Below are 27045 nucleotides of genomic sequence, written 5' to 3'. Positions count from 1 at the left end.
AAATTTTGGTTTTTTTTTGTAGTGCTAGATTGAAAAGGCTGCTTGTGAATTTAATCTAAAGTCTAGAGCAGGTCACCTGAAATCAGTCTTCCCTTAAGTCAGTGCTTGCCAACTTCAGCTGTAGTCCTTGAGATTTATTAATCATCTTTTTTAGCATTTCTGTGTCATGGCTTTGCCAGCAGTATATGGTTATTGAATCCCGCATCCCAGTCAGAGGATATTTAGCTGGTCATGGCTGACTTCACTTGCCCTTCCCTTCTTCATTTCAAAAAATCAAGTTGATATCTTCATTTGTTACCAAGAAACCAAAAAAAATAGGCAAGTTTAAAAAAAATTCAAAATCCTTTTTAACATTTTAAACTCAAAATTAAAAAAAAATCCTGTCTTAGTGTGCACTTAGGCCATAAGAAGAACACATATACAAATTTTCATCAATTTATTTGTAGTAATAGCTAGGCATTGATAAATCAGTCAGGACAAGTTGCTTTGTAGGTACAGTAAAGTCTCTAAACATAGCTCTTTATTATTTAAGAATGGATGGTTCCTTCACAATTCCTACACCAATTAATGTATTTTAGTGTCTCTTATGAAACAGAAAGCCAACATTTTCTTATTATGGTCAAAAATATGTATCCACAACTACTTTTGAATCAACAGGTGCAGTTTTTTTTTTTAGGGTTAATTATCAAATTATTTGAATTATTTGTATAATCAATTACATTATTTTTAAATTGCTGTTGTACTCTTTTCTATGGTGTAATAAATTAGGTGGTATAACAATTCATCACCAAAGATCTTCAGAGATGTGCATTGACCTACACTGTGTTTCTCATTAAGAATTCTTTTAATTTTTATAACTGTGACAAAAAATATAATTTGATATTTAGTCTGTGACTAAAAATATGTTACCAGTGAATTTATTTTTTATCACTGTCTTGTGACGAAAAACGCATTGCAGTATGTAGTATTATGTGCATGCCGGCCTCCATACAGTATATGCCGGCATAGTCAGGATTTATAGTACATTACATCCTTCAATTGTGAGTTGCAATTATTTTTGTTGACTTATGGCTATTAAATTTTAAATTCTAATCAAAGACAGTCTAATTCAAAGTTAGACAGTCTTAAAAGAAGGAAATAAACAAGTTGATGTTAGCAGTAATTTTAATTTGGCTTCCTCTGTAATAGGAACAATATGGAACAACAGAAAAAAATTACTGAGGGTGGACCATAAGGGAAACAATAATTTAAAAAAATTTTGAAAATTAGTTTGACTCTAGATCATCTAGAGGAAGCAGTTTTGCAGTGGTTTCAGCAGCAATGAAATGTACATTTTCTGATTAATGGACTGATTTTGAAAAGTAAAGTGGAATTCTTCACTAAAGAGCTGAATATAAAAGCTTTTAAATGTTCGAATGGTTGGCTGCCTAAATTTAAACATCACAACCTAATGTTTGACAAAATTAATGGAAAATCAAAACTGTCAATTTTAATGTTGTTAATGCATTTTTTTGAAAAATAAGATTTATTTTTCTATCTTATTTTATCTATAAAATACATTTCTTAGAGTTAGAATATGTAAGAGTTATAAGAAAGAATACATTAATACTGATGAAACAAGACTTTTTAAAAATATTTCCAGGTAAACATTAAAAGTTAAAGGAGAAAACTGTATAAATTTGTTTATTGCTTATGATGGCTACCCACAAACTTAAGAGTAGTATTAAAGTAAAATATTCATTAAAATATCTAAGTGTAGAAATGAAAAACAAAATATCATAAAAAGAAATAAAAACTGTTTGAATGTTAATGAACTTTTTTCTAAGTTAAAAAACTGTTTTAGTATAGAAATTTTATAAAAATATATTTGGATAATTTAAAAATATTAGTATTGAATATTAATGAGCAAACAGTATGAACAAATTGGAATAATTTGGACATACTTCTGTTTCATTGGATACAAGATTATTAGAAAACAAAAGTTTTGTAAATAGAAAATTTATTTTTAATTAAACTTGTCTGAGAACTATTGAATGTGAGCTTCCTGAGATCTGGTCAACAAACTTCCTTCATTTAAAATGAACTGGGAAAGAAAAATATAATTTAAGTTTACTTATGTAACATTAACAGAGAATGTTTGGATATTCTATGGTTTATATTTGCAGCTGTTTCAGCTTGAAGCTATTATCAAATGTTCATGTTTAATAATAAAGTAGATAACTACTGATTTATTAGTAAAGAAAGGTAATAATGCTTTATGTATATATATATATATATATATATATATATATATATTATTGCCAAATGGCTTCAATGGCATGTAGCACCTTAAAACCTTATGGTAGCCTGAAAAGAGCTATTTGAGTTTTTTGGAGTGATGTTCCTGAAAAGGGCCATTTGTGTTTTTTGTGAGGTAGTCCTGAGAAGGGCTGTTGGGCCCAGAAGCTGATCTCTAGCGATATCTGCTTGTCTTCTTTTGTAGTCAGGGAGTTGCAGCTTGTCCGCAACTTTCAGAATCAGACTGAGCTTCCCCTCAGCAGCAGTTAGGTCCCCACTGCAGCATGGCAGTGCTGGCCCTCAGAGCTCGCAGCATCAAGTTGGCATTGGTCGTCTTCTGCCAGCACAGTTAAGGCAGTTCTCCCCGAGTGATCCCACACTGGGTCCGCTTCTGCTGTTGGGCCTGTTGATTGGCCCACCAGCCAGGGAACTTGTCAGGCAAGCTGGGGTGGGAAGGTAGCGTCTGCGCCCAGCGGCTGCCTTGGCGGGAATGTTGGTATCTGCCAAGAGATTCCACATTGGGCTGGCCAGGGATCTTCTTCTTCCTTCTTCAATCTTCTTCTTCTTCAGGTGGTGTTCGGCAACAAATTAATTCTTGCAGTACTGACAGTATCAGTATTACAAGAATCCCACTCATCCCAACACATCTCACCACAGGTGACTATGCCACTGTGGTGGGATGTATTGCACAGTCAGCTGGCTTGGTGGGTTGTGACGCTTGTGCAGGCGCATAAATATACTGTACTCCTACTGATATCTGAACAGCTAGCATTGCGCTTGCCGATATGAAGCTCAGCATGTATGTGACAACAATATATATAACATAAAACTATAAGATTAAATAATAATGACATTGTTTTTTTATTGTCCTCATCACCCATTACAAGTGGATATGTAATAAATAATAAATTACTTTTAAAAATGTATGCATAACAGATTACTGTAATATACATTACTCCACAAATGCTTATTCCTTGTTGAAAGCACATTTTGTATGTTATGTTAAATTAGTGAATAATCTTAAGTAATGAACATTTTTCTATAATATTTTGTTAAAATTTACTTTTAGCTACTGGCGATGCTGAAATATCATCACTCCAGATATTGGACAGAGAACAACAGAAAAAATATTTTGTGCCAATCATTATTACTGATTCAGGTACACCAGTAATGACTGCCACTAGAACTCTGACAGTTACAGTTGGTGATGTTAATGATAACATAATGGAACATGGATCTAAAAATATTCTTGTGTATAATTATAAGGTAACAACAACGTATGAATTGACAAATAAAATTATGTACAGTGACCCACAAAGAAGTGGAGAAACTTACAGGACTTGTTCTGTTGGTGAAAATAATTTAAAAAGTTCATATAAATGTAGGTATGAAACGCTTTGTTTTTGAGTTACAGCTAGTGAAAAATTTCCCCCGGATTTCAGCTTTTCTAATAAAAAGAAGCCCCACTATAATTTTTGGGACCCAGATTAAGAAGTAAAGTCGGTGGTTTCTGGTCCTGAAAATTTCTTCATTTCTTTGTGGGTAATTGTATTGTATGATTTTTCTTAGTTTTAATATTTTTATTTTAATCATAATAATATTTTTTTTTTTATATTTGGCATTGAAAATATTTTCAATAAAACAGTTGTTACCTCAGCTGCAACACTTATATTACCGATTTTGTTTTTTTTTTTAATCCATTCTGTGGAATGTGGGTTACCTTTAGCACAGACATGTTAATTACATGCAATTGGGCTTAGTATTCATTAATTTCATTGTTGATTGATTTCAGTTGGATAATCTTTGTAGTGTAGAAAACTTGAGGTACAAAACTTCGAAGTACACATTATTATTTTTTTCTTATTTACTTTCTTTCTGGTTACTTTCTGTTACTTGGCCAATGCCAAGTTACAGTTACCCTGGGAATATGGTAAAAAAGGGATTTATTTTGTGATGAATGATTTTCTTTTGTCTACAACATCTGTAGATAGTTAGTTTATTTATTTAGCTGAACTGACTACTACTAGATAATACATTAATTGTTAGTGTATGGTAAAATAATTAATCTAGTCTGGTAATAAAAACATTTAAATAAATAATAATTTGAACAATTATGTAATAAGTTAAATAAATAAAAAAAGTAAATTAAATAGTAAGAAAACTAATAAAAAAATGTTAATGTTGTTAATGAAATTCTTAATTTCTTTTTTTTAAATTGACAAGTTACTGTAATGTCTTATAGTTATTTAAAGTAATATCAGTTTGTTTGTGTTGAGGTGTAACAGTTCTTTTGATGACAATTCATGGTATTAATTTTTATAAATTTATTATTATTTTTATGAATTACATTTATATTTGAGAAAAATATTTTTGTACTTTTTTTAATGATTAACTAAAGTTTGTTGTCTTATAAGCATTATTTTTTAAACTGATTTTTTTTAAAAATAATTTATTGAAATCTTGTACTTTGTTTTAATCATATTTATAAAATAATTATTATTTAATATCTTCCTTTAATTTAATGTTTAGGGACAGACTTCTGACGTTGAGATTGGAACAGTTTTTGCTCAAGATTCAGATGATTGGGATTTTGAAGATAAACAATTCACTTGGCAGGGCCAGGCTAATATAAAATTTATACTAGATGAAGATACTGGAATGATTCGTATGAGACCAAATACTCTTGCTGGACAGTATTTTCTACAATTTTTTGTTAGTGATTTAAAAAATGAACAGATTGATGTTCCAGCTAATGTTACTGTTACAGTTAAACTAATTTCTCATCAGACTGTTGCACAATCTGGTTCTGTACGTATATCTGGCATATCTGACATTGAATTTATTAAAGTATGGGATTATGTGGTAAGCTTTCATTAATAGATGATTTTATTTTCATTATTATTATGGATTTTTTTAAGATACTATATTTTATTAATTCTCACTCATCTGATTTCACGATAATTCTATTATATTTTTATACACAACCACCATCTAGATCTTACTCTTAGCCTTGTTCTTGCCACTCAGTCACGCATTAACAAACATGCAGTCCACTTTTTCATTCTCAAACTGAAACTTGTTTAATTTATTGTATAATTTCATTGGCTAATGTTTTACCATACTTTATCAAGCTTATCATTGAACCTAATTTCTACATGTTTATTTTATTAATATTAAATTCTTTAGTAATTATATTTATTCCATGGTTTTCAAAGAAGGTTTTTAAAAATATTTTTATACCTATTTGAATAACATTATAAAGTAATTTACTTTTTGTATAGTAGCAAATAAAATAAATTAATAGAAGTAAACAACAAACAGGATTTAGTAGTAAGAATAAGTGAAGGAAAAATATAAAAAGAAAAAAATTATAGATATTGGGGTAGTATGGTGGTGACAGGGTACTGGAACAGTGCAGTGGATATAAAAGGAAGGAAATAAATGACAAAGAAACTATGTAGTAAGAAGAGGCAGATACTACATAGTAAATGTAAATGTAGTACATAGTATATGATACTACATAGTAAATGTAGATTTACAACATAGTAAACATCTACTCTTAGAGTTAAGGAATAGCTTAGCCAAATGCTATGTATAGAGTGTCCAGTAATATGGAAGTGAAGCCTGGATGATGAGAAAGAGGGAAGAGGGAAAGGAACTGGATTGAGGCTTTTGAAATTTGTGTATGGAAAAGGATGGAGTAAATAAGCTACAAAGTGAGGAATGAGAAGGTAGTGAACAGGATTAAAGAAGAAAGAGTATTTTTGCAGGAAGTAAAGAAGAGAAAAGGAAACTGGTTAGGTTAGGTTAGGATAAGTGGTTAGAGGAAGTTGATTCTTGACAACTGCATTGGAAGATTCAGTCATAGGAGAAAGGAAATGAGGAGGAAGAAGAAGGAAAAGTTTATAGATGAGCTAAGATGGGAAACTAAAAAGGGAAGGATGAAGGAGAAGGCTTGGAACAAAGATGGATGAAGATATAGTGGCGTAAGGGACCTGTTGCCAGACAGAACACCAGACGATGATGAAATAAAATAATTACAAAATTTACTAAACAACAAATTCTGTTATGGACACACAAAAGAAGTGAAGCTTCTTACGCATTATTATATGAATTATTAATAGTGTAAAATAATGTATATGTAGTATATACAAATTATACATTTTTTTATTAATAAATATGACGTAACAATGAAATACACATATTATAAAAAATATTTATTTACATAAAACAGAAAAAGTTAAACATAACATTGAAGTTTAATCATTATTATAAGTTGGAGCACATGTTTTCTATGCTATATGATCAGCCGTGACATTACAAATATAGTGTAGTATTATGATACTATGACTGTAAGAATAATACACTCTCACAGTTAAAAACTGTTCTCTGCTGCACATGATGTCACTCACTGATAACTGCTAACCTGCATCATCAGTTGCTATGTAGGATACCCACAGTTTATAAGCTAGTACTTTAGCGTGAATTGCCATTATGATCCGTGTTCTTCTTTGCATGATTTACTTATAGTTTTTTATTCATTTTAGTGAGTGTATTGTTTGTGCTCATAAAAAATATTTAATCCAGGCCAAATTCAAAAAATAAGAAAGAGAGTTTAAACACATAAAGTGGTCTTTTAATATTTTTAAGGCATTGTCTTTACACTCAGCTGGGCTATGTGCTTATAGAAATCTCTTGAAACAGAAATATCCACTACTGGCACTTTTGACTTTAAAAAATGGATGAGCAAAGTTAGATGGATCAATCTAGGCTGGAATATATATTAGTACAGAGGGATATGAGTCTTGAAAAGATTAACGTAAAAAAAAAATATATATATATATATATTTATATAAATAATTAAATCAAATTAAATTTAAAAATGTAATAATGTTCAAAATATTAGCTATTCATTGAGGTGATTAAAATTTCAAAAAATTGTATTCTGCGATCCAGTACTAATACCACAATACATTTTACGAAGGCCCATTCTCTGTTAGGTAATGAAGCAAATGTTATATTGAAAGGATAGTTGAATGATTCAAATTGCAGCTGTAGCTGTCGTGGCACCAAAGCATTGGTTTCACTGCCTGTACTGAACTGAATGAAATACTGTTTACTTTTAGATAACTTTATAAAATTTTTAATTTCACTTTATACAGTTTGTTATATTATTATATGAATTTTATTTTTATAGACAAAAACAACATCTAGAAGTCTATTGGATAAATTTCAAGAAAAAATAGCAGATTTATTAAAAATCAATAAGAAAAAAATAGAAATATTTAATATACAGTCTTTTTATAACAAAGGTGTACAATACACAGATGTAAGATTTGCTCTACCTGATACTACTTTTTTATCAAGTGTTAAGTTAAATGGTCTGCTTCTGATGCATAGAGAGGAGGTAATATCCTAAAATATTATATTATTGTTTTATTTATATTGAATTTTGAAATAATTAAACAACTCACTTTTAAAATGAATTTAACTTCTTCTTTCAAAGACATTTTGGAGCTAATCATCTGCTTCAGTGAATATGCTACTTTTATATTGTATGCATGATACTCATTCATTAGTGTATCGTATAATACCATTTAGATATATTGCACGGTTTATATACACTCTGGATATTCATAAATAATAAACATTAGAATGTCCATACTGCCTTATGTAATAAAAAGTACCATTCAGCATAAAAAACAGCAATATAGCATTACTGGAGCATAATTCACAGTTGATTTTTTTACTAAAACTAATTTACCAAATTGTCAGAATTAATTGTTAAGGTATATATTTTGCTGCATGTTTTATAATATAGATGTACCTCGGTGATTTATCTTTAATGTTTTACCAATAAATTCAAAGAGAATATTTTATTGAATCATTTGATATAAATGAAATAAAATTCTAATGATTATTAGCTGAGTTTAAAAAAATTTAATTAATAAATAGTTCATGGTTGAAATCTTGCATAGGCAGTGTGTATTTTATATTATAACTTAGTATGGTATTATTATTTTTAGAAGATAAGAAACAAGAGGTGTGTGTGTAGGAATATAAATTTATTTTATGTTAATTATTAAACTTCTTTATATATAGTAATGCACAGAAATTAATTATTTTATCTTTTATCTTTGGGATATTAATAAATCACAATAAGAAAAATTTATTTATAGCTGAAGAGCTATTAATGTGTCAAAACGCAATTTTTTTTTAACATAAACACAGGTTTTAAATATAAGTTAAATATTTATAAATTAATATATTATTTCCATCAATCATTTCATTAAGAAAACTTCACATTATCTAAGTAATAAACAATCAAACCTACTAGGCTACTTAATTAAATAAATTTGAATAAAAGTAATATTATTACTTAAAGCAAAATAAGTGTTTAAATATGTTAAGCATTCCATCAAAGAAACAACAGCCTTAAAGACTAATAGTAAGTAAGTTCATTAATGCATTACAAGTATAGTAGTAAGCCTAGAGGCTGCTATGTTCTTACTCTTGAAAGTATTAATAAGGTTTTTACGTTAACATAATTTGTCTTTATGAAAAGTTTTTTTTTCAGAAAAAGAGATTTGTATATTTTAGTTTGTCTTCGTTTGAGTTTTGATAGTTGCTTGAGTAATATCAAACCTGTTTTCAGTTTCAGTTTAAGCACACTTAGTAATTTCCAGGATAATAGTTTCATCTTCATTGATGTGTTTTTGCAGGTGTTTCATTTTGCATTTTGAATTTTTTTCTGATCCACATGTTAAAAAGTCCATTGATATTAAATCTGAACTTCTAAGAGCCCAGTAAAAATTCCTTCTCTACCAATCTATTTGTTAGTAAATTTGTCATGTAGTACATTGTTTTATGTTTAAATAAAAATGTGGGGGCACTGCACTAAATACTTGTAAAAAGTCTATCTTTTCAGTTTTACTGAATTTATGAAGAGTAAAGAATTAAATATGTAATAGTAAATAAGTTATTAGCAATTGCTTTCTACTATTTTTTTGGTTAAAAAAATTTAGTAATATCTTGATAATATAGTGCACATCACACACAAACAATGGGATCATAAGTGTATTGAACTAGTTAATTGAGCTGTTCAGATTACCAAATCAGCAGTTACATCATCAGTGAAATTGAATGTAACTGTGAGGAATAATGTGATTTCAGTAACAGTCATGTTTGTCATTTTAACATTAATCATATTCACTAAGAAATCTGCTTGCTTGTAGTTCCCTTATATTTTTATTTTTTGTATCTGAATTTTCAATGTGAATAGTTTTAAATATTTAACAGATAATTTTGTGCATAGTGGTCTTAATACTACTGAAATTCAAATGTAGGAAAGAAGTGACTTTTTTTGGTTTTATCATGTGCAAGTTATGTATTTGCTGTATAAGTATATTATTTTTATTAACTTTGGTATTCAGGTGGTTCCTCTTTAAATTTGTTCCTTTGTGGTAGCTGTTTCTTTAAATTTGTGTATAATGATGTAAATGCTTATAAGTTGAAGCTCTATCACATATTCGTGACTATTACATTTTACACTGATAATTGACTTTTTTGATGTACCAAGTACATAATGTGCCTTTTACTTATCACGTACCATCCTGCTGAGGCAATACAGACAGTTAAGTGAGTTCTTGGCAGCACAACTGTAACATTTTAATTTTCATTTAATAAAAAAATTATGATAAACTATTTAATATGTAAAAAGGTTATCATAAATCAACAATTTTTCATGTATAAAAACAGTTTGTTTCATCATTTTCAGTTCCCTTTAATCCAAGTTTCTGCAAGTTGGGCCTTATACAAAATTTCTCCTGCCTTGTTCCATAAACCATCCCTCTTCCATTACTCTCACTGCATCCCCTTCCTTGCACACTTCCTTCATCACTGTATTTATTCATTTCATTCTTAGTCTACCCCTTGGTCTTCTACCTGTTTCTTTTGCAAGCATCATCCTATGTAGTAATTTTTCCTCATTCATCCTTTCAATATGACCAAACCACCTGAGCTTTGATCTTCAATTGACTTGACAAGGCTTCCCAATTTCAGTTCCTCTCTCATACTGCTCCTTACCTTATCCCTCCATGTCTTCTCTAGAATGCTTCTTTTGAATTTCATTTTTGCTGCCTACACTTGACAATCTGTCTTTTTGCCACCTTTCCAGGTTTCTGCTGCGTAGGTAAGAATTGGCACTAAGTATTTTTTATACATTACTCTCTTACACTGCAAAATGTATATGACTTCTTATGCTCTGATAAAATCAAAATCCAGTTGCCTTTTATATTCCTGTACTTATTTCTTTAACCATTCTCCCATCTTTAGAAAAAACTGTAGATAAACTCTTACACTTGTTCTACTTTTATGCAATTCATAGTTATGTCTGTTGAATTTCTCTTTTTTCTGTCTTGCACAGTTACTTTATTCTTCTTAACACTAAACTGCAAACCACATTTCTGAACTTCTTCACCCCACACATATATGCATCCTCTACATCCCTTTCAAATGCGCCCCCCCCTCGATATAACCACATCATTTGCAAACAACAACTTGCTTGTTTGTTCTGCTAGTTCCTTTTTTAAATTTCTTGAAGATTCTATTCATAGTTATTATAAACAAAAGTGGAGATATACACACTTCCTTACCTCAACCCATTCTCAATCCCAAACCAATCTGATCTCCCCAGCCTTATCCTGACGCAACTCTGGCTCCCCTCAGAATAACTTTAATCTGGATGTCGATTTTATCCACATTTCTTTCTTGTAGTACCTGTCACACAACTTCCCTATCCATGCTATCATATGCCTTTACTATGTCCAGACACACCATTACTGATTTCTTATTATAAATTCCACTTCTTCTCACTTACTTATCACTGTGTAATTATTGCATCCATAGTGGATTTACCATATCTGAATACCATCTGTTCCGCTTCCAACCCCCTCTAAGTCTTACTTCTGATGCTAGTTGTGTCTTTCTTCTCGTCAATTTCTGGTCCTTTGCCTCCTTTCATTTTTCTTAAAGTATCCTTTACTTCCTTCATTGTTACATAACATTCCTCTTCTGTACCCAGTCCCCTCCCCATTGTCCTGTCCTTTTCCTTCCCTTTTTCTCCTAATTGATTTCGGTTTGGGAGTTATATGAGCACTTTGTGTACCAAATCAAATTTCTTAAACATTTTCAATTTTTTACTCCTAAAACCTTTCAAAGTGAGAATCTTATAACATAATGACCATCTGGTAAACCAGTACTTCCATTTACAAAATTTTCACTTATCCTATTCATTCCAGTTTATTAAAATTAGATACTTTTTGCAGTTTTAATAAATTTATTTATTTACCATATTTCACTAAACGTTTATGTAATGTAATTGTGCCTTCTTAGGCTAAGCCTGTACATGGGCCTGAAATTGTTAAACTATAGAAACTTTGTATACATAAAATAAGATAAACCTTTTCAAAAAATTAAATAAACAAACAATAAAATGAATTTCTTTATCATTTTCCTAATTTCTTGACTTCGATTGTGTTTATTAATCTAAAGATACACTGTAGTTTAAATTTATGCCTTGCTATTAAATATATAAATATTTGCATGACTAAATTATATTTTTGTAATGTTTTGACCAGATAGAATCATATGTTGGGATCAACATCACTATGATTGGTATTGATGAATGCTTTTATGAAGGCCGATATTGTGATGGAAGTTGTACAAATATGATGAACATATCTAATTCGTTGCATTTAGTTAATGCAAATCAGACAGCGTTAGTTGGCCCAAGAGTCACTTTAAGAGCTGAATGTATCTGTGCAGCAAGAAATTTCTCACGACAAGATTCTTGTCAAAGCTTTCCATGTTATAATGGAGGACAGTGTTTGAAAACAAGAAGTGGAATAAGGTATGTTTTTTTAATCTGTCGATTCATGTGTATCTTAATTTGGAGATTGTTTCTAAGTAGTATTAGACACAAGAGATTGAGCAATAGTAGATGTTATTATTTACTAAGGAAGTTAGGTTAAGTTGTGTGTTAGATTATAAATACATTTTACAGAATTAGTTACGTGTTAATGACAGCATTTCTAATTTTAGCCAGTTTTTAAAGTTGCTACAAAGGAATTATTTCAATCATACAGCCTTAGTAAAACTAGTGCTCCTATTTGGAACTGTGGTTTAATTTATAATGTTGAAATTGTAACAGAGAAATTTCTTCATAAATACCATTACAGAGTACCCATAAATCTAAAACAGACTGTTTCTTTTATGACATTTCAGTTCATGTAGAAAAATGTAAGAATCAACTAAGTAATCAAAGTTAAAAATACATTGAATCAGGTTTTATAATATTTAAAATGGCATTACAATTATCAAAATAAAATATATTAAGTTTATTTTACTATAAAAAATACAAAAAGTAAATATTCTGATTATTTATTTTATGAGTAGTCTTTTCTTCATTTGATATTTTGTTTCACAAATACAGTTTAAATATTTTGAATTTTCATGGGTAGTATATGCTTGCATATTTTCATTAATTTGTGAAAGTAAAACATTAACTAATGATTTAACAGATTATGGGATATAAAATTAACTGTTAAAGCTGCTTGATAACATTTTTCAGTCATGATTTCTAGCATGATATACTCAAAAATGTAATTTTACACTTAAGAAAATAAACACTTTATAGTGTGTTACTTGGACCAGGCTTCTAAATACTTAGAATTTTTTATTAATTCTACAAAAGGTTTCCAATTGTATAATAAGGAGATGTGTTTCTCCCTATCTATTAATCAGTTGTACATTTAATACAAAGTTTTGCATTAAAATGTGAATTTTCAATGATTTTATCTATACTACTAAAGTACTAATAAAACTACTAACAGTACTATAATTTTAAAAATCTATTAGAACCTAGGATGTTGTTTTATGTTTTCACTGAAAATTTTGTTTTGTTTAATACTTATTAAAATATGTCTCATTTTGATGTGTTTAGTTTTTAATAAATTTTGTGTTTTGTTTTTATTGTATTTACTAAATTTTTTATGTTTATTTTTTAATTTTTTATGTTTTTAAATTTCTGTGGATTTTATTTATATAATTTTACTCAGATGTAAATTCTTTAGAAGTTTTATTAAGTTATTTTATACCAAATATAAAATAGTGTGTTTTTCAATCCCAATCTCTGTCTTTTATCCCAGATTTCTCAAAGACTAAAAATACAGTTCCAGTTCTACACCCTATTTTTTCAATTCTTCAGGTCAGATTTTGTATAAAACCACTACATTTTTAATTTTCCTCCTAATTTGGATCCCAAAAATTATAGTCTGACTTAATTTTATTGAAGGCGCAGAAATTAGGATGAAATCGTTCACTTGATATACAGAGGTTCTGAGTCTATGTTTAAATGAACTTGGTTCTTTATTTTCAGTAATAGAACATGACCTCAGAGTTTGTTACATTATCCATGAATTACACTGTTTATATATGTTTATATATATATATATATTTACATACACGAGGCATATTCATAAAGTAAGGGCTGTTTGGTCATTAAAAAAAATTAACTCGTGAGAAAAGGTTTTTACTTAAAGTTTTAGTTTACTACATATCTACTTCACTTTTTCACATAATTGCCATTCAGGTCTAAGCACTTTTCGTAACACTGCACCAGTTTCTTTAACCCCTCTGCATAGAAGTTGGCCTCCCGGGAATTGAATTAGTTGACAACAGCAGTCTTGAGTTCCTTGTTGTTTTCAAACCATTGTCCACCAAGTCACTTTTTCAAATGCAAAAAGAGGAAGTAAGGTGCAAGGTTGGAACTATATATGGAGGGTGGGCAAAACATTCCCAATGAAAATCTTGAATCTTCTTTTTGATTAAGGCAGTGGTGTGAGGACGCGCGTTGTCATTGAGGATTATGCTGGATGACAGTTTCCTGCATCGTCAATTTTGGATTGTTTGTCTTAGTTTGGTGAGTGTTTTGCAGTACATATCAGCTGTAATTGTTGATCCACATTCCATGAAATCAACCAAAATGATGCACTTTTCATCCCAATAAATGATAGTTAACATTTTTCAACTCAAGCACGGAGATTGCTTAAACTTATCTGATTTTGGGGAACTTGAATGGCGTCACTGCATTGAGTGTTGTTTCAATAATGTGTTGGTGTAGGATATCCACATCTCATTGCCAGTAACAATATGGGAAAACAAATCATCTCCATCCTGTCGATAGTGGTCCAAAAACGTTCTTCCACTCCACATTCTTTCTTCTTTGTGTTGGTTGGTGAACATTTTCAGTACCCAAAAAAAAAACCACGATAAAAAAACACTTGCACTCAATTTGTGATATATGAGCTTTTGTGAGACAATTGTGTAAATAGAGGTCCATCCAACATGTAGAAATTCATCAACCAGATCACTAATCATCAATCGCCGATCACATCACAGTTTTCGGTTCACTTCTTCAACAATTTCATTGGTCTGAATACTGGGCCTGCCACTGCTCTTCGTCATACACATTTATGTGGCCATTTATAAAGTTTCGACACCATTGTCTAACCTTTCCTTCATTCATTACTGTAGATCCATACACTAGGCACAACTTCTAATGAATTTCAGTAGCTGAAGATACTTTTGTATACAAAAATCAAATCACAGTGTGCCCTTCACAACTGGCGGGAGAAATGATTGTTGCGAACATTGCGATCTGCATTCACCGGCAGGCAAATGACTATTGAATCAAAACAACAACTGCAGTGGCTTTGTAAATAGGCGATAGATGACCCTCCATGTGTGAAACTCTGTTCAGATCCGCTAATATTTAAATATAAGCTGATGGCCCTTATAAGCTGAATGCCTTGTATTTTATTTTATTTTTTATTAAATTTTGGAAGAAATTATGATATTACTTTCAGTATTTCAGTAACATGGTGACATTGGGGGAAAACAAATTTTCTTTATGTTTTGAGGTATGAGGAGCATGAAAATACCATTAACTTGAATTCGATTTTCTTATATATTTACAGGCTTACGTATAACATTTTGTAGCTCGAAAATCTCCAAAACTAGCTTATCAATTTCATTCAAATTTAGACATGCTGTAGTAGTGTATTTGAAGTTACACATGTGAAAATTTAATGAAGATTGGTATAGTTGTTCTTGAGTTATGCATAATTTAAGGTAAAAAAAACATTTGAGCAGGGCAAGTTAGAAGCATGATTCATTATGAAGCTGCAAGTTGGAACATCGTTATAAGCTTGCAGCTTGTGCATCGTTATAAGTGCCTCATTTTAAATGGCGACTATGTAGAAAAATAGTTGAAGATTGTTCCTTTAAAATGTATTTAATAAAATTTCCTTTTTTTATTTGGTTGGTTTTTTTATTTCAAAATGTACGTTACTTTCTGGACAGCCCTCATATGGTTAACCCATCGGGTTGGTCTAGTGGTGAAAGCGTCTTCCCAAATCAGCTGATTTGGAAGTTGAGAGTTCCAGCGTTCAAGTCCTAGTAAAGTTAGTTATTTTTACACAGATTTGAATACTATATTGTAGATACCGGTGTTCTTTGGTGGTTGGGTTTCAATTAACCACACATCTCAGGAATGGTCGAACTGAGACTGTACAAGACTACACTTCATTTGCACTCATATGTATCATTCTCTGAAGTATTATCTGAATGGTAATTACCAGAGGCTAAACAGGAAAAAGAAAGAAAAGCCCTCATATGGTTGGCTTGACCCAACCTTGAATTACCAACCTGCACAGGAAGGTTTTCTTTCTTTTTCCTGTTTAGCCTCCGGTAACTACCGTTTAGATAATTCTTCAGAGGATGAATGAGGATGATATGTATGAGTGTAAATGAAGTGTAGTCTTGTACATTCTCAGTTCGACCATACCTGAGATGTGTGGTTAATTGAAACCCAACCACCAAAGAACACCGGTATCCACGATCTAGTATTCAAGTCTGTGTAAAAATAGCTGGCTTTACTAGGACTTGAAAGCTGGAACTCTCGACTTCCAAATCAGCTGATTTGGGAAGACGCGTTCACCACTAGACCAACCCGGTGGGTTTGCACAGGAAGGCATTAATTATCTTCACTGCCCTGAAACATTTAATCTCATTTAATAAAGGCTTTGTAGATTTTAATACAAATTGTTGTATTTGTAGCTGTTGGTGTCCTGAAGGTGATCTTGGTCCTAGATGCCAACAAAGAACTCGTAGTTTCCACGGTAATGGATGGGCATGGTATGCATCATTGGAAGTATGCGCTGAATCACACCTTAGTCTCGAATTTATAACAACTACAGCTGATGGTCAACTTCTGTATAATGGACCAATTACTGTTCCAGAAGTTGAAGAAATTATCATTTCAGGTCATTCAGTTTTTCATAATATGTGGTTTTGTGTAATTGGTTTACTGGTGTGTATGTGTGTAAAACCAGTGCTAAATTAGTGCAGTATTTAATTATATTTAACAGTTGAAGAGTATGCTGGAAGTTCTAACATTTATAATGTATTTGTTTTACATGATTATTAATGGATTTGTCTGAGCACTCATGCATTTTCCAAATATGATGAATTGGAAAGGAAGTGATTTAGACATTTTACTCTATTACTTTTTGATGTTACATTCTTTTTAGGTAACAGTATAGTGAAAATTTACTTTACAGAAATACAAGATATTAAAATAAAAAACCATAAAAATGATTGTAAATTTTTTTAAACAGCTCTCTAATTTGTTTCATAACTTTTTTACTTTTCTCATGACTTGAAGTATTATACTTTTTTAAAAAATTGAAATTTATAATCAGCCATGATTGGTAATACAGTGAGTGCTCAGGCATTGTCTTTAGAATAAAAATTTAGGACGGTAAATATTTAGGATAATTAGTGTAACATTTTTACTTTAAGTTTATTCCATAAATGTATAAAAGTGCATATAATGTTTATGCGCTACTGGGATATAAATGTGAGAAAAGTGAAAAAAATATTCATTATCTTATATTATTACAGCCACCCAAAAGAATTTTGGAAAATTAATTAATCTAATGAAAAAAGGATCAGGTAAATCTATACTCAGTGAAAATTTATGTTCCTATTAGTCTATGTTTGTACAAATTGTTTGGCAATATTTCACATGTTTTATCACATAACTGAAATTTGTTAACCATTTCAAAATTGCTTGCTTATGTGTGTTATAAAAAAACATGTTGAAATTATATTGTTAACTTAAGCAGTGATGTGATGAACTGCCGATAAGTGAATAGAAAGTTTTTATTGTGAATAATTGCTATAAACTCCTGTAAGAAATTCACAGACATGCTGTTCCGTTGTTTCAACTAAACGTGTCATTGAGTTTATATCTGAACAAGATTGATTTATTTATTATCTTTAATCACTGCTCTGAGAATATCATGCTGTAAAATACTATTCGTCTCTGTTTATCTTATACTGCATCAAAAACATTTCATGTAATTTATGTAAAAACATATTATTGCATTGAAGAAGATTAAATTGATTATCTCAGAATGCTTTTAATAACAAAAATATGAATGTTTGTTTTATTTCATATTAATAAGGTGAAAGTTGTTGTCTTATTAATTAACATTCTTGAATACTTTTGTAACAAAAAAAAACTTACCTTATAACCTTTTTACTTTTTGAACACGAGTATATTTTAACCAATAATAGTAAAAATATATGCATGAAAAGATAATAATAATTTGCCTAACTGAAATTTTATAATGGCAGAGGTTAATGTAAGAATAAATAAAAGATTAAGATACCTATTTTAAGATATTTATGATTCTTAAAAAATAGTGCAATTTGATTGAAATTTTTTTTTAACTTTTGCCCTTTTCAACTAGCATGTGTAAAAAAATGAAATATGACCCAAGCACTATAACTGGATCTACTGTAATCCTCCCAAAGTGATACCAATAAAAAATACACTAATGACAATACCCTTGGTGATCGGTTGGTAACAATTCAAGTATAATAATGTAATTAATTATCTGTATAACTTTTGGAAAATTGTTTCCGTCTTTATTTTACCAGTATAAGAAATCATTTTAATTAATGAATTTAATTAGAAATATGTGAATTTTAAACACCATTAGAATATTAGTTTACTTTTATTCAGTGAGTATTATGAAATTCAATGAATTGTTGGTACGTTTATTGTCAACATTGTAACAAATTAATGTTACTCTTTATACTTTTTCATGGTAAAAAATTTATGTTAAATATCAATTTCTATGATTACTGAATTAAGTAATCTGTTTATTTTTTTGCAGTTTCTCTCTTTTACTCTATCGATTCAGTTAAATCGTATTTATTTTGTTTTCTTTGAATCTTGAATTTTTTTTCTAATGCATTCCAACCTTATCTTTATTATCTGTTTGTCTTTCCGTTATTGATCTACCCCTGCATGGTTAAAATATAATTTCTCTATGTAAATGTTAAAGTAAAATTTTGTCTGAAGTTTTTTATTAACTCTGATTCATCAAATTTGTCTTTTGTAATATATATTATAAATCGTTACATTAATGGAGATTAATGGAGATTAATGGAGATTGGCATTGCATTGCCAATTAGGTACAAGAATATCATTACCTAAAATTTATTTGAAACGTGACAAAGTTTTATAAAATTGCATTAGTTAAATTTCAAATATTTTAATTATATGGATTAATTTTTCAGTCTGTGTGTAAATAGATTTCATATCAATCGAACTGGAACAAGGATATCCAAAATTGCTGTTAGATTTCGGATCTGGTACGCTGGAGTTGAAAGTGAAAACAAAAAAGAAACTTGATGATGGTGAATGGCACAGATTGGACATTTTATGGGATGCTGAGGTATTTCAACTCAGAATTGAATTTTATTATTTTTATTTCTTTGACTGGTACCATGTACTTGTATGGACCATTTTCTTATTTATCTCTTATATAGCTTATTATCTCTTATATCAGGAAAGGATCCGAATGAAGTCAGAAGTTATCAACCCATCAGCCTCTTGCCGGTAATCAGCAAGTTGCGTGAAAGGTTGGTTGTGGAATGGCTCTGGGGAAGCATCGATATGTACTCATTTCTTAATGAAGATCTTTTTGTAGCCATTTCTTAATCAAAGTATGGCTTCATGAAAGGGGTTGGCACTGAGGAATGTATCTTAAATGCTCTTGCCAAGGTGGAAAGCGCCAACTGTAAATATGTTTTGGCAATTTTTATTGACATAGAGGCAGCATTCCTTCCTTGTGCTGGAGTTCTGTCCTCTATGAGTTGGAACGCCACAATGTTCCTGTAGCCCTGCAGGCCGTAGTACATGACTACTTGTCTGATCACACAGCTCTGTTTAAGGATGCGAACTTAGTTGTGGAATGGTTTGTCACCAGGGGAAGCCCACAGGGCTCCATTCTCGGTTCCTTGCTGTGGAACCTGGTATTCAACGGAGTTTTGAGACTGACATTCCTAGAAGGGATCACGGCCTAGGCTTTTACTGATGACCGTTTCCAGTTAGTTCGTGGTAACTGGCAAACGCAGCTAGAAGACTGAGCACAGGCAGCTTTGTCAACTGCAGAGGGCTGGATGGACATTCAAAATTTAAGGATTTCGGTGCCCGAGACGAAGTTTATTCTTCTCAAGGGTGCAGACAAATTATCATACAGTCGTAACCCCCATATTAAGTATAAAGGGTGTGCAATCACCCAAGTTTGAGTTCATAAGTACCTAGGTGTTTTGCGTGATGAGAAGTTGCTGCTTAGCAACCACATTAGGCAAGTAGCAGCGGATGCTATCTTTGTGATGCACAAGCTTAGGAGGATTGCTCAAAAGGATTATGGACTGTCAGTCCATCATTTGTACATGGTGTACCAAGGTGTCTTTGAAACTATGACCTCTTATGCACATAGGTTGGAAAGAAATCAAGGACTTATTCAAAATTTAAGGAGTGCCCAGCACAAAACCTTAATTGTATGCATTGGTGTTTTTATAACAACCTTCTACGAGACTACCACTATATTGGGAAAGGCTCTCTCAATCAATTTAGTGGTGAAAGTTCATGCGGCCATATGGAAATTGCGAAGAGGCAGGGAGGCCAAGATATTTGGGATGCGGTTTCAAGCTGGGCCTGTACCAGAGTGGAACGGTGATCTCAGTGCACCGGTTCTAAATTTTGAACAGTTGCCCATCTCCTGCCTGCGGAGGATGCTTTACAGCCTTGCAACGGAAGCATGACAGCAAGAATGGCATGACATGACTAAGGAAAGGTCCTTGTATAGATTTAAACAGGATATGGGGGGATGGTATGTCTCTCCTTTGCTTTTAGGGGCAATGGGAGCCCGAGTTCTCTCCAACCTGTAAATTTAAACCAACATTTATTTTGGTTCCACCTGGCAGCTGATGAGCTGTGCGTCTGCAGGGAGGTCCAGTCGAATGAACACATGATGTTCCCTACCCAGCTCTCGGGGGGGTCAGAACTCAGGCCACCCTGGGACTTAGAGGTCAAGGGGAAAATTGGCTGCTCACAAGCAGTGAGTCAGTGTGGCAAGAGCCACATTGTTGAATCGTGTGGGAGTTCCTTGATGCAGTTGCTTTGTTCAACCGACATCAGCAGTTTACCTAAGTGAAAAGACTCTGACTGCACTGCTGTAGGAAGCTAACCGAGAGATATGGCTGGCCCTCAGCCAGATTAAGGCTCCAAGTGCTTTAATGATGGACAGGTACTTGCTGGCGTTCAGCAGCCTAGGTGTGGCAGTAAATTGCTGTCTTTGACAAGATAAATTAATTATTGATAGTCATATATGTTTTAGTAGTTGATGGGGTGCGCCTACCCATTTTAATGATATATGACAAGTGGGTGGTGGGACATGCAAGCAAGTGGTATATGGTACCACGCTTATTCCGCTCACACTTTTAGATTAGCTCTAGGAGCTCATTAGGACACTAGTCGCTAAACTGTTTCGTGGCTCAGTAGCCGTTTGTGGCACAGACATTCAGTCTTATGCTTTAGGGCAACCGAATGGGGTGGTAGCAGGGGAAATGCCAAGCAAACCAACCAATCTTATCTCTTATACAGCGTAAGAATGAATATATGTTGTATACAGTATTCTGTTGATAGTTGTTAATTTGTACTATTATTATTAATATAATGATCATTTTTGTAACATATTTGTCCATAAAATTACATGGTTCTTTACTTTTGTCATCTTGATAATGTAAACTGGCAAGTTGACTTTTTTGTAATTCTGTCTGCAATTAGACTATTCCAATCAAAGGTATTGTGTAATATGAGCTTCCTGCTAAAATTTAAATTACCAAATGGTATGATATATTTTCTGAATGCTTGAAAAACATTTTATCTTATTTTCTTTTTTTTCATGAATTCCTAATGAAATGGTTATTGGTATATGACTACAGACTGCTTAGTTAAGTTCTTCTGAAATTATATATATATATATATATATATATATATATATGTAAAACAGCAGATCTTGAGATGTTGACATGAGTTCAGCTTAAGTACACCTTGACACTATAGAAGAATACAGTTTTGTTCAATCAGGATTGTGTTTACGTGAGCCAAAAAAAAAAATGCTCAGCTTCTGTAATAGGTGTTAAACTGTATTTTGTTACAACTTACTAAACAAACATATCAAATTCTGATTTAGCAGCTCAAAGAATAGTTCATTCAATTAATTGTAACTTTATAACTTAAAATACAGGTAAAATCATTTGATTGTGCTTCTTAGATTTACCCCTGCTAATTGCGTGAATTAACACTTCCATTATATTTCTAATCTACATGTAGTATTTTTTGGCATCTTGTTAGATGAAAAAATTTTTGTGGGATTAATGATTGATTGATTATTGATTTTGTTTGCAATGAGACCAATACTTACCTATTTTGCTCTGTAGCATCTTATGCATCATTAAGCTCAGTATCATCTGAAAACCTTTGCAGGTTTGAAAAGATTGCAAAGGGTTGATCTTTTATTTATTTTATGTATTTTAATAATGTATTTTAAAAGTATAATTTTATACAGTATAGTTGTGTACATTATTTTTAAATTAAAATTCCTACATTTCCTTTCACCCATATTTATAATTGTATTTATCAGAAGACAAAATTATTTTCATGTTAGACAGCTTAATACTAAACTTACCAAAAAGGCCATGTATATGTCTGTATTTATTTTTAATTAATTACCATAATTAGTCATCTAAAAGATTCACACCAATAAATTTAAAAGTAGATTAAAAGATTTCTTTTTATAGAAATAATATTACTCTGATGATGGATTTTTAAATAATATTAATTAAATAAATTTGAATTTTCTTCATACTTGTATATCTTACATATACCATCATACATATAGGCTATAAATATGTACTCAGAAGTGCAGAAATTAATACCTTCTAATTTTTTTTATCACATACTTGTTTCATATAGTAATGTACATTACCGTCGTTTCTTTTTTATTCATTAATTCTGAGTGCCAATTAACTATTATACTTTAATTACTATGTTTAAATATTTAAATATATACTATATTTTTAAAATTACTAATTGTATTATTTTTCAGACTGCTCGAATGATAGTTGATAGATGTCTACTTGCTGATGTTACTGAAATGGAAGATGGGTCACCTGCTGAATTTGATGACACACATTGTCAAGCTCAAGGCAGTATGCCCCCTTTTAATGAACAGCTCAATGTAAACACTCCTTTACAAATTGGTGGGATGTATATACAACCTTTTAATGCATCTCATTATAGTTGGTCTAGTATGCCTGGAGGAATTGGTTTTGAAGGATGTATTAGAAACATTTATCATAATAGTAAGGTAAGGAAATATATATTTTTTTCATTTTTAATTTTGCTGTATAATGTTAATAAAGTAACTTAATAAAGTACTTTAATAAAATAACATATCTTTACTCTCGAGTTATATATTTAGCAAGAAAAATAAATAAAAAAGATTTATTTTATTGAGAAACATTTTGTTTCTGATTATAACTGTAAACTATTTGTTTTATTTTTTCTATCCAATTTTTTACTTCACCAGTTTGAATTATTACATTATAACCAATTTTATGATACTACTTAATACTTAAAGATGAAATTTCAATTCTTAGATTATCAAGTTTGTTTTTTTTTGTTTATCTTCATTAATAATTACATTTTCCTCTGTCACCTATAAATCATATAAAATAGTTTTTTTGTAAGTGCGTTGAAAAGAAGTCTCAACAAAAAATTCCTTAGTTAACATACATATACATATATATGTATGTACATATGTGCCAGATTTTTCAGTGGCATGATGAAGAGGCTGGCTCTGTCCTCGGAATATCAGATCTTATAGATTTGTATATTTGGTTGCTATTGCTTTTAATTCAAATGCTGGAGTAGGATGAGTTGTGTTGATTTCACATAAGTTTATAATGAAACATTGAGTGCAATGTATACTGGTTAGTTTTATAATTAGTAATTTTTTCTGTAGAATTTTGAATTTTTTAAATATTTCACTCTATTTCTGGAATATTAAATAATTTTCTCTTTTACGTATATAATTTATTTTGAGTGTTTTAATATTTGTAATAATAAAACATGATTTATTCTTAGCTAGCACTAATTTCTTCAGAAATTTGAAAAAAAAATTTTATTTTCTGATTTCTTTTAGTCTTTATTTTTTTAATTATTTCTGACTGATTTATTCATTCAATGTACTTTATAATCATCTCAGTAATACAAATCTTTGACCAATATTTGTAACGATCTAGTTCTCCCAAATTGACAATTATCCAGTTTTTTCATTTTTATAGAATATTTTTTTTTTTTATTTTGATTCTTTACCATTATAACTGCCCTATAAAAATTTTGCATTTTAAAAATGTATTAAAAATGACCCTTAGATATTTATTATCCCAGTATTTTACAATGAAGTTCATTGGTTTATAATTTCAAAAATTTCTTTAATTTATTGTGGTAGCATCATAATGGAAATTCATGCCTAAGATCTTTCCATTGCAACATCACCAGCTGTTAAATGTTGCCAACTGTGAACAATATAGACAGTTTTCGTGTTCATTTAGTGTAATGTTTTCATGAGGATTAAGAAGAATCAATATCACAGTATTAGTGTGTTGATGTGCATACCAAACAAATGAGATAGGTAAGATTGATTACATACTTCAAATTGAATCACAGTTTTAATTTTTAGATCCTGATATGGGTGCATTCTCATCCAAACAATAAAATTTATGCAGGGGCTAGCTAAATGATAGATGTCAAATCACATGTGACATCACGTAGAAAAGTTAGATTGCTGAATTCATGTCGTATTGTCAAATTAAAAACAGCAACTCTTACATAAAATATTGACATCTATAAAAGACACCTGGTCACTGGAAGTGAATATCTGACTATTAATAATAAGTAATGAAATTATTTGTCATATGTTATGATTTTATTTATTTTTAAAAACAGGAATGTGTATGTGTGAATCTATAAAAATTATTTTTAAATCCACAAAATTAACATTAAATTCTATTTCATTTATATTATTCACAAACATTTTGGAAAGTTAGTTCAGATGTTAAACATGATGAAAGATAAGCGAATGAACCCGACAAAACTAAGCATGGCACAGTTGAAATGAAAAAGAATAGGCTTCTATTTCATTAAGACAATGCCACATTAATTGTGGCTTCTTCATTATCATCTTACCTGTGTGTATTAATTTTTAAAAAAAAAATAATTGCACAAATTCAGTTCCATAATGAAGAAATGAATAAAATTTAATTAAATTTTCCACCACCTGTACACAGATCAGTAACTTGCCAGTCTGTTTTATTAGAATTTTATCTTTTTTAATCTATTGATTTTTTTATTACTAAAAAACTAACTTAGTGATTAAAAAAAAATGTTATGACCTATAATCCAGACATACATTCTACTGAAACTGGTTGTACGGGATTGTTCTGAATTTATGTTGTTTAAGTGTATGCTAAAATTAATAATACTGAATCAAAATTTGCTGTTTCACTCTAGAATTTATAATACATATATTTACATACACATACACACACACACACACACACACACACACACACACACATATATATATATATATATATATAGATTTTTTTTTTTTTTAGTTGGATTGTGAATATATTATTCCATTTTTCAGCTTTATGATTTGGCTCAAGATGCAAGTCATCTGGTGGGTGGAAGTATGTCAGGATGTCCTAGAGTGGATGAATTATGCAGCATTGATACAACGACTAGGCACTGCCAATACTGTGCCGCAAGCTTCTCTAGTGCCCAGTGTCACTGTTTACCAGGATACCATGGGCCTACATGCACACTGCCAACAATTCCAACGACTTTTACTGCTCAAAGTTATATAAAATTTACACTGTCTTTTGAACCTGATCAGTTTTCAACTCAACTGCAGTTAAGGTTTAGAACAAGAGAGAGTAATGGTGAACTTTTCCGAATATCTGACCAGCATAATAGAGAGTATGCAATCCTAGAGGTAATTATAATTACATATTTTAATTTAATTTTGATGTTACTTATTTTGTTTAAATATAATTTAGATTTTTTAAGTTTCTTGTTCATATGAAAACAGCTTAATTTTTTTGTATTTAATCATACATCAATGGAATACAGAGTACAACAATGGCATACAGAGTGTTTGGAAAATAATTATGCACAGAAAAACATTATACACAATAAGACATGTTTTATTCATACAGTAGAACTACAGAAAACTTATCAAATAAGTTCTTTTGCTTCTTTTTTATTGTGTTAAATTTTCACTGTTTGTATAATGTTAGTTATGAACTTGATAGCATTTTCAAGCTCAAGAAATTTCAGGGGTTTTCTTCTTATACTAAATTTTTTGTACCTCCCTAAAAGTAAATTTTGCTTCTAGATTTAGAAATAAAGTGGCAGGTTGTATATTGAAGTGATTTGACCACCAAACTTAATCAGAAATCACAAGTTATTAATTTCATCTTTACTGACCTCAGCCATGAATAGGTATGACTCAGACTAAACAGATATGTATTTAAGAAATCTAAACAGATTTATATAAGCCTAAATAGGTATAAGTAGATTTTTATCATCTACTTAAAATACATGGTTTATTCCCTGTTTTGAGACCAGTTACAGCAAATAACATTTTCAGTTTTCGTCATTTTAATTCATTCATTTTATTGAAGAATTTTTTTTTAGGATACAAGTAAAAATTATTATTATTGATATTGTATAAAATTGCTATTATTTTTAATTATAAAGAATATTTGTTATGTATGTAGCATAATATTCATGGTTGGCCAATTTTTACATTATTGTGGTGGGATTCTATGTCGGCATCATATTTCTTGAGCAAACTTTCTTCAGTGAAAAAATGACTATTGCTGTTAACATTTTGAATTGACCCATAATAACTAAATTTCTCTATCAATATGTGAAGACTAAGTCAGTATGGATGTGGGTATCTGGAAATCCTCAAAAAATATTCTCACTGCCAATTTATACTTAGTTTTTAGTTTCTTGCATTTAACATAGTAAACAGAGAAAAATCAAAAACCTTTCTTGGAAGGTGATTTTGGATTGTGGGAGAGCAATAAAAGATAAAAAATTTTTAAAAGAATAAATTTTTTTTAATTTTTTAAACCTTTTTCTTATTTATTTAAACATATGATGATCATTTTATCATAAAACTTCATAAATTACCCCCCCCCCTG

General features: G+C 30.5%; 1 protein-coding gene across 1 annotated transcript in view; it reads left to right on the top strand.

Annotated features, from left to right (window-relative positions):
- LOC142329197 (neural-cadherin-like) overlaps window positions 1-27045 on the top strand; it is a 238817-nt gene that overhangs the window by 192490 nt on the left and 19282 nt on the right. Inside the window, exons 11-19 of the mRNA XM_075373595.1 lie at window positions 1657-1671; window positions 3347-3543; window positions 4807-5139; window positions 7475-7684; window positions 11916-12187; window positions 16456-16661; window positions 19006-19148; window positions 22872-23132; window positions 25479-25826. Coding sequence (XP_075229710.1) covers window positions 1657-1671; window positions 3347-3543; window positions 4807-5139; window positions 7475-7684; window positions 11916-12187; window positions 16456-16661; window positions 19006-19148; window positions 22872-23132; window positions 25479-25826 — 1985 coding nt within the window. The remainder of the gene's footprint in view (window positions 1-1656; window positions 1672-3346; window positions 3544-4806; window positions 5140-7474; window positions 7685-11915; window positions 12188-16455; window positions 16662-19005; window positions 19149-22871; window positions 23133-25478; window positions 25827-27045) is intronic.

The sequence above is a fragment of the Lycorma delicatula genome, chromosome 8 (genome assembly GCF_047948215.1).
Source record: "Lycorma delicatula isolate Av1 chromosome 8, ASM4794821v1, whole genome shotgun sequence".
NCBI classification, from domain to species: domain Eukaryota; kingdom Metazoa; phylum Arthropoda; class Insecta; order Hemiptera; family Fulgoridae; genus Lycorma; species Lycorma delicatula.
This window is presented reverse-complemented; position numbering and strand designations above follow the sequence as displayed.